General features: G+C 26.4%; 2 protein-coding genes across 6 annotated transcripts in view; one reads left to right on the top strand and one right to left on the bottom strand.

The window, feature by feature from the left end:
* Nucleotides 1–9393, bottom strand: part of LOC102674953 (glutamine-dependent NAD(+) synthetase) — a 14263-nt gene that overhangs the window by 2207 nt on the left and 2663 nt on the right. For 3 of the 4 annotated variants that reach the window (XR_004149706.1, XM_006611196.1, XM_031508401.1), the window contains exons 2-7: nucleotides 2049–2244; nucleotides 1343–1598; nucleotides 1051–1243; nucleotides 464–704; nucleotides 135–374; nucleotides 1–26 (exon numbers count right to left, since the gene is read on the bottom strand). Coding sequence is in view for 3 of the 4 variants with exons in the window: in XM_006611196.1 (XP_006611259.1) it covers nucleotides 1–26; nucleotides 135–374; nucleotides 464–704; nucleotides 1051–1243; nucleotides 1343–1598; nucleotides 2049–2194 (1102 nt within the window). In the remaining variant the exon portion in view is untranslated. The remainder of the gene's footprint in view (nucleotides 27–134; nucleotides 375–463; nucleotides 705–1050; nucleotides 1244–1342; nucleotides 1599–2048; nucleotides 2245–9393) is intronic. The other variant, XM_031508400.1, reaches the window with a different exon arrangement.
* The window catches only part of LOC102673543 (cytosolic carboxypeptidase 2-like), a 7510-nt gene continuing 1931 nt past the window's right edge, over nucleotides 3815–9393 (top strand). The window contains exons 1-11 of one of the 2 annotated variants that reach the window (XM_031508399.1): nucleotides 3815–4337; nucleotides 4839–5056; nucleotides 5505–5657; nucleotides 5936–6243; nucleotides 6334–6480; nucleotides 6667–6775; nucleotides 7374–7616; nucleotides 7777–8109; nucleotides 8626–8853; nucleotides 8929–9020; nucleotides 9095–9326. In XM_031508399.1, the coding sequence (XP_031364259.1) occupies nucleotides 4265–4337; nucleotides 4839–5056; nucleotides 5505–5657; nucleotides 5936–6243; nucleotides 6334–6480; nucleotides 6667–6775; nucleotides 7374–7616; nucleotides 7777–8109; nucleotides 8626–8853; nucleotides 8929–9020; nucleotides 9095–9326 (2136 nt within the window). In that variant the 5' untranslated portion in view covers nucleotides 3815–4264. Of the gene's footprint in view, nucleotides 4338–4838; nucleotides 5057–5504; nucleotides 5658–5935; nucleotides 6244–6333; nucleotides 6481–6663; nucleotides 6776–7373; nucleotides 7617–7776; nucleotides 8110–8625; nucleotides 8854–8928; nucleotides 9021–9094; nucleotides 9327–9393 lie in introns of both variants that reach the window. The other variant, XM_031508398.1, reaches the window with a different exon arrangement.

Genomic DNA, 9393 nt, shown 5'->3' with positions numbered 1-9393 from the left:
AAAAAAAACCCCCTTGGCAAGAACGCCTTTTCAAAAAAAAAAAAAAAAAAAGAATAAAAAACATTTAGATCAAAAATCAAAACGATTAAATTATATTAAGTATAGCTTATATATATAATTATAAATAGACGAACCTCAAATAATCCCAAAGCCAGCAAGCAGGTGCCATTGAAATTTCTTCATTAACAGTATGATAAGAAAGTTTTCCCGTTATATTTTCATTTTCGTAAGGACCTAGATCTATATCGATTGGTCGATCTGGAGGAGTGGAAATCAAATTTTCGGAAGTTAAAGCAAAATCTACTTTTACACGTGGGTAACTTGGTGATCTGGCTGCTAGATGTGACCTTGATCTAATATTGTTTCTATAACTTCTATAAAAAAAATAAACAATTCGATTAAATCGAAATTAAATTTTAAACGAATATTTAACAATCTTTAAAGTTTAGTAAATATTACAGACCTTATGTCTTCCAAATCAAAAGTCGCAACAATGATTTCTACTTCATCCAAAGCAAACTGCTTGCCACGATTTAAAATTTGGCCATTTAAAGCAATGCAAGAGCCTCCATTAAAATAAACTCTAGCACCATCACAACCCCTTAAATTACTAAACATATAACAACCACCAGATTTAAATGTAGCTGATTTAACCAAGTCCACAGTGACATATGCTTTCCGTAATTCAAAATATGAGCCACTACCTTCAAAAACAAAATTATAAGTATAAATATATAAGTTCTTCTTTAAAAAAAAAATTAAAAATGAAGATTATTATATATGATGCATCTACAAGTTTTAGAATTGGATTTATATTAAAATTATTTCTCTTTAATTTTCAATCTAATTTTTAATCTATGATGAATCTATTATTAGCATTATTAAAATTATATTAACAAAGAGAGATTTCACATATAAAAATTTGTATAATATAATATTCAAATAAATTATTAAATATTAAAAATAATTGTTAGTTTAATTAATACTTTCAAAAAAAATTAACTCTAAAACTCTGTAGTACTGTGCATGTACTATAATATTTTCAGCTACCATTCGCAATAATTTCAACACCATCCAAAGACATTGGAATATGATTGCTCATCGGATTCCATAATTCTTCGCATATTTCAAAACCTACACATGTGTCTCTAGTCGAAATAACAGCATCGCCAAACGGCACCACTGTTTGGTTGGTGATCTGAGATATCATTCTAGGTAGAAAGTAGTCCTCCACCATACGTTCCTATATAAATAATTAATAATTATTTGACTCAAACATAATATTGAATATTGAGACTTAGAAAATCGGGAAATTTTTATATATATAATTTCAAAAAATAACCTTGGTCCACGGTGAAAACCATCTGGATTCTCTGTAATTGCCGTCCTCGCACATTTGCATCTTGGGTCTGATGAGCAGAATTCGTCGATTCAGAAAGGCCACTCTGCAATTATACGTCACATTCTTATGCATGACTGGCATACCGACATCGATAAGCATATCTTCAGCAACGGTCGATTTAAGAATCATTGCAAGTACTTCCCAGCTATGGAATAACGTGTCTGATTCATAGAAATGGTCCTCACAGCTATAACCACTGTAAAAATAAATATGATAAATAATAAATGTTTTTAATTTATACTGTTGTTTATTTTATACATGAATATTTTCTTAATTTTTCTTATTTCTTAAAAAGAATTAATAAATCATTAATAAATTTCACTAAATTTTATTGTATTAATAAGTATATTATAATAAAGTATATTTCATTAATAATAATAGAAGAATTAAGTTTTTTTTTCATTATCTTTCTTTTTTATATTTCTTTTATAACTCTTTTTATTATTCTTGGCTACTAATGTTTTCATTCTTTCATAATTCATATTTCTTCATTCAGTTTATAAATAGAACTTTGAATACTATTTTTAAATTTATTTATATATTATACAGGAAAAAAATTCTATATATTATGGATGAAAATATATATTATAAATTCCACATTAAATGAATGATTTCTATTTCTTTTTTAGAGAAGAAGAAATTTTACCAAATTTCTAATTCTGGTCCGCTTCTGTAGGTAGCGCCAGCATCTTTAGCTTCTTGAATACTTTGCAAAATTCTTCTAGAATTTCCGTCAAAGTCCAATGCCCATTGATTTAATGTGCAAACTGCCACTGTCACCGTTCGACCCATCTTTTTCTTTTTCGAATATTTTAAATAAAACGAAAATTAATGTGATCTATCTGCAAAAATAGAAAAAACAATATAATTTTATTGATAGAAAAGCGAAAAAATTATTTAGAAATTGTAACGTAAACATTTATATAATTGGAAAGATACAATGAATATCGATAAATGGACAATCGATCGATCCTTGTCTATCAATTGAAAGCTCATTGATTAGTGGAAAGAATATTCGCCCAGGAAATAACAGCATATCCATTCTTGAGTCCGACAAACTTGATTGATCAATAATTTTCAGTCAGGAAAGGGATGTATAAGTAAATTGCTTAGCTGTTTCATGCGACTAAGCAAAAGAAACATTTGAAGACACTGCCAATGCTTTTAAATTAATATTGTTTTCTGATAAATCATCCTTGTCATAATTAATCTTTGTAAATTGCAGAAATATTTCAAAAATTCAGATTGTAAAACAAGATATAATTTTTTACAATTTCCTCTATAGCAAGATATTCAATTGCAAAGATTGAGGTTTAAAAGAATTGAGAAAACTAATAACATGTTAAAAAAAATCGATAACATCATTTTTACAATGAATCAAAATAAAATTCCAATACTAAAGTTGAGAAAAATTTAAAATAAGTTAAGAGTTATTTAATCAAGTAGGTATCACTTAGTATTTATATTCAGATTTGATAAGATAGAATATATTAAATAAAATATTTATTTTTAATTGAAAACAATAAGCATTTAAGTTAATTATGTCCTATTTTTCATTTTTTATTTCTTAAATATTTAAAATAGATTTCATTATTTATGTTATATTATATTAATAATATTAAGCAATTAATAGAATAATATTAATGGGATAACTTTGAAAATCATTAAAATACATAAAATATGTAATACATATATATCAAATATATAAATTATATATATCAAAAATACAAAAATATCGATTCAGATTTATTTTCTTAAATTATAACCAATTTAAGTTTACATTAAATAAAACAAAACGAAAATGAGCAAAACGATAGTGTGACAAAGATAGAATTATCTCATTTTATTTTCTATTTCACTTTATCTAATGCAAAATTAAATTAATTATAATTTAATAAATACATCTCAATTGACATTTTTGTATACATATCAATTATTATTTTGACCTAGAATAGATTAAAGTTCAAAAGTACTCAATATTAATATTGCACAATAATAAGACTTTGATATATTTATATTAAACTAATAATGTTAAAATTAAAAAATGCTTATTTAAATTATTATTATTTGAAATAATATATTTTCTCTATAATTATTACTATCTTCTAATTCAATAAATCATAAAAAATATAACTATAATTATATTATTATTATAAGAAATAATTTCAATGAAATATTCATTTTGGAATAATATTTATATAAGTTGGTATTAGAATATTCATTTAAAATTTATTATATAATTATTTATTTATATAATTTATTTATATAATTATTATTTATTACTATTATTATTTATACTATTTATTTATATAATTATTTGCAAAATCCTATATCATTCAAAGAAATGAAAATATTAATTTCAATTTCATCTATTTCAACAACTTAATTTTCTTATTTTTCTTAGTTTTCTTATTTCATGCAAATGATCATCCATCAGAATAGAGCGATGAACGAGAAAGCTCCGCCCCTATTTCTCCGTTGTCAGGCAATCGACAAGTCAGCTTTTACGTTCCTTTTCACTGAAAGGCGTATTTTCCTGCTGGCAGTTCACGCGCTAAATTCGTTCAGGGAACACATCACACGAAATTAATTAATCCTACAACATTCAATGAAATTTGAAAGATGTATTTAAAGAATGATCAAAGATTTGATTCGACAAATGATTAAAGAAAAAAAGATCTCTATAGAAATATATAGGAATAAAAATTAAAGAAAATGAACACGATTGCAAAGTGTTTGTTGGATGGAAGACTTTTGTGGATGATTGATTGCAATTTGAGCGAAAATAAATTTGAAAGTTTCGAGGCAATAAAGTTGAAGAACGAAGAGAAAAATGATCAAGCAGATGGAAGATAACGAAAAATGAAAGATCTTTCGACTGGTAGTAAGGTGAAGGAACTTCAAGCTATGCTTTTCCCGATTCAACCGGTTCCTGGTAAGTTTAATCCTTTATAATATATTTATAATATAACAAACAGAAATAAGAAATATTTGCAAATAAATTCTAAAATATTATTATATTAAAGAATAAGAAAATAGAAAATTTATCTCAAATTTGAATCAATAAATATAAAAAGAAATACACTTAGAATTATATAAAATATTATCATTAATATATTAACATTAAAATAATTTCTTTTAAATATATTATTATTATTTAAATAATATATTACTCAAAATAAAGTAACATATCTTACACCATTATATTTTCATTTAAAATGAAATTTAGAATTTTTTATTTTCCTATATAAAAAAATGTTTATTATTTGATATATCAATCCTTTAATTTAAACTTCATATATTTACAATTTTATGTATAATTTTATATTATCAAAATGTTTTTAAATTTTAAAATTAAAAGTGCATTTATTGCAAGTAAATAAAATAACATTCACTATATTAATATTAATATAAGAAGAATTCGTTATTAATACAGGCAGTACGCTGGCAAATTTAAAAAAACTTCAAGAATTGCAATTGCTGCAGTTAGGACAATGTGAGATACCACGACGAGAAACGGAATTATCATTGTTCTCTATTCCATTTGGAACCAGAGATAATCAGTCGCAAGAGACTCTTCGAAGCTTATTGGATACTCATTGCATAATAGATGGAATTACTCGTGAAGCTGCTAGATGGCCTACAGAATGCGAGGTATGTAAATACTTATTTAATTACAAAGATAGCTCAATGACATTTAATATTTAATATATTTTATATAAAATTATAATATAATTATAATATTATTAAAATATAATTAATATAATATATATACATTATTATTAAAGGATTGATATATCAAATAAATATCAAATAATAAAAATATTTTTATATAGGAAAATATAAAATTCTAATATATTAAAAAAGAGAGCAATTTAAAATCAGGATTATTTATTTGTGAAATAAATGAATAAAAAATAAATAATAATAAAATTCTTCATACGTATACATCATTGAAATAAATTTTTATTCAAATAATTATTAATAAAAAACTTAAAAAGAAAAATTAATTTTGCATCAATATTAATAAAATTTTATTTTCAATTTTTTTAATAGTTTAAGTCATTATTCGAACAATATAATTGAGTAATTAATATTTTAGGTACTTCCAGAAAGAGTACGACACATTGAATACGTTCCCCTCGTTCCAGAACCATTCTACGTGCCAACCGGAAGGGAACCGAAACCAAAGCCATTAGGAGATGAGCTTGGAACTGTGATATTTCGATATCACCCAACTGGTGTCACTAGTTATGTAAGTCGATGATACATCATGTGATAATAAAATATATGTTTATATTAACAGGAGGGAAATAGATTTTTGAAATAGAAATAATATTTTCTTAGTTATATAAGATTTTGCAAATAAATTATTCTCCATAATTCTTCTTATCTTTCTGGATAAATGGTAGCATCCTAATCTCGATTCTGCAATGGAGGATTATCGTTTTAAATTATTTCAAATTTTATCCAGTTTTAAATCAATAAGGTTTTTAAAAGATTAACAATTTATATTCGTTTAACGATGAACAGTTTAGTAGATCTTGCGTAGGCGGAAACACAGTTCCAACGGAATTTCCAACAGATTTGAATGAAGAAAACGAGTCAAAGGATGTTGACACTAGCGACAATGTGTTCCTATTAACCAAAGTGGCTAATGTAACGGATACTAACACCGATTTACATTTTGAATCCCGTTTCGAATCTGGAAACCTTTGTAAAGTAGTTAAGATCACGGACACGTATTATCAACTCTATCTTAGAAAAGATCTTTATACTCAAAGGCACACGCAGTGGTATTACTTTAGAATATCGAATACAAGAAGTAGAACGAATTATAGGTGAACTTTTGATTTTAAATTAAATTTTCTATTAAGAGGATTAATATATTAATACAAATTATAAATTGAGAAAACTTGAAACAATTTCAGATTGTCTATCGTGAATCTTAGCAAAGATGAAAGCCTCTATAACGAAGGTCTTCGACCACTTTTGTATTCAATCGAAGACGCCAAGAAACGAGCTGTCGGTTGGAGAAGATGCGGAGAAAATATTGCTTATTACAGAAATGATTCGTCGTACGTGTTATTATCTACTCAGACGTTTTGACAATTAATAATAATAATAATAATAATAATTTTTTAATACAAAAAATATTAAGTATAAATTTAATATTGTTTTTTAATATTGAGTTTCAAAAAGTTTCAGAAATATTCAGATTTCAAATATGTAATTTTTATTACAAGTATTTTGTTTTTCAGAAGTGACGAGGAGAAAGAAAAGCATACATTGACGTTTAACATTTCTTTTCCTCACGACAGAGACACTGTCTATTTGGCACATTGTTATCCATATACTTATACCGATTTACAGGTAATAATAATAAAGATTAAATTGATTGAATTAATTCATTGAAACTTATTGTTAGAGGCAGCATGTGATAATAAATAACAATATTCATCAAATATGTAATAGATAATTGTCTCTAATTTTTTTTTTATTTAATATACAATTTCTGAAAGTTAAGTTTTTAAGATGTTGCAGTATATTCTTTATGCTTTTAATTCTTATTTTTATCAATTTCTCTATTCTTATATTACAAATTTATTGATAATTAAAATATTACAAATTAAGAATAGTTATAAATTAATAGTTTTCTTTAATCTATTCTAAATTTCTTCATCCAAAATTATTTTTACATTTTACATTATTTGAAAACAAAAATTAAATGAATTTGTGAATAAGAATTTACAAAATTGATAAAAATAATAATTTCTAAGCAATTTACAGCATCTCAAAAAATTTATTGATTTAAATTCAAATATGATTAAATATTAAATAGTTTAAATATTACTAAAGAAAAGGTCATTTGTACTTATTATTTCAACTATTGTATAAAAATTATGAATGGTGAAGGAAATTTTGTTCCTTATCTTAAATATATTGAAGAAAATCATTGGAAAATTTTTAGGAATATCTCAGCAAACTAGTCGCCGATCCCATAAAATCTAGATATACCAAATTGAGATTATTATGCCGTACACTGGCAGGAAATGGAGTTTATTATTTAACCATTACTGCCCCTACATACGAGGAAGTACAAAGAAAAAGAGGTATCGTTATCACAGCAAGAGTTCATCCTGGTGAAACACCATCTAGCTGGACAATGAAAGGGATCATTGATTTTTTAACTGGAGAATCGAATCAAGCCAGAGTATATATTTCTCAACAGATAATATCACAATCTTAATTTCAATTTTAATCTTAATTTCACTGCTTCTTTTCAAATATCATTAAAATGTGCATATATCTAAATGTTGTTTGTATTGTTATATGACAACAAATGTATTGAGAATGATTTTTAACAAACGCAGGTACTTCGTGAAAGATTTGTGTTCAAATTAGTTCCTATGCTGAATCCAGATGGTGTTATCGTAGGCAACAATCGTTGCTCGTTATCGGGGAGAGATTTAAACAGACAATACAGAACCGTGATGAGAGAAAGCTATCCCTCCATATGGCACACTAAATTAATGATCCGCCGATTATTGGAAGAATGCGGAGTGGCAATTTATTGTGATCTCCACGCTCACTCTAGGAAGCACAATATATTCATTTATGGTTGTGAGAGCAAAAAAACCGCTTCGCATATTAGACTTTCTGAGCAAGTGTTCCCTCTAATGCTGCACAAGAATGCAGCTGATAAAGTGAGTGATTTAAATCGTACATTTATTTTCACATTACGAGTTTTTTACACTGTAAAATAGTAATAAGATTAATAACAAATACAATATTGCTTAATTAATTACGCAGGATCGTAATCGAAACATGTTATGAATTTTAGAAATTGAAAACTTTAGAAATCGAGAAAAAGAAACATTTCTTGTTCGTATTTTATTTTTTTTTACGATGTATATGTAAAAAATATTATAAAATTTTATAAAATATCCTAAAAATAAACCGACAATAGGTTGATTCTTCAAGAGATAATTTCAAGCAAATTTCGATTTTATTAATTAATGAAAAATATCGCGTTTGAAATTATCTCAAAAATCATCCTCATCTGACAACTTCTGGAATAACTATATATGTGTGTGTGTGTGTGTGTGTGTCTCAGAAATTTCAATTTTTCAGAAGAAATGGATTAATTAAAAGTGCAATAGTTAATCAGGCACTATATTTCTCTTTCTTCCTTAAATCTCGAACAAGATTTAATTTTTTAGTTCTCATTCGAAAATTGCAAATTTCACATGGAGAAGGGTAAAGAGGGTACAGGAAGGGTTGTAGTTTGGTCTATGGGGGTGCAGAACAGTTACACGATGGAAGCATCGATGGGAGGAACAAGAATAGGTTCTAGATCTGGGACCCATTTTTCTACTCAAGATTACGAGCAAATTGGAAAAGTGTTTTGCGAGACTTTGTTGGATTTTTTCGATCCAGATCCTGTCAAGGTAAATTATGATATATTCCATTTTGACTGAATCTGCATATTAATCGTGATAATTTATTTATTGGAACATGCAAAGGAAAGGCTTCGGAATAAAATAATTATCAGATTAATGAAGGGTGGCTCGAGTGCCGAAGAACCAACTAACATCGATTTAACTGACTACTCCAGGTAGTCATCATTTCAACGTTAAAACATCATATCACTCCCTCATACCAGAGACATGCATATTTATTATTTGTTAGCGATGAAGGAAACACATCAGATAATTCAATCTCAGAAGAAGAAGAAATAGGATTCTCGGAGGGCACATGGACCTATACTGTGAGGCAACCAATTGTTTCACCGCAATATCTATGTGCACCACCCCCTACACCAACATTCATTCCCCTTCGAAGCTTAGAATTGACTAAAAGAAGGAGTAAAAAAGGACTACTGGCCACTAACAAAAGCTATCTTCGACGAAGAAAGATGCTGGTAAAATTTGAAATGTTCTTAATTTCTTTCTATTTCTTCATGTACAAAATGTAACTTAATATATGGA

This window comes from Apis dorsata, unplaced genomic scaffold, assembly GCF_000469605.1.
Source record: "Apis dorsata unplaced genomic scaffold, Apis dorsata 1.3 scaffold_85, whole genome shotgun sequence".
Taxonomy (NCBI): domain Eukaryota; kingdom Metazoa; phylum Arthropoda; class Insecta; order Hymenoptera; family Apidae; genus Apis; species Apis dorsata.
This window is presented reverse-complemented; position numbering and strand designations above follow the sequence as displayed.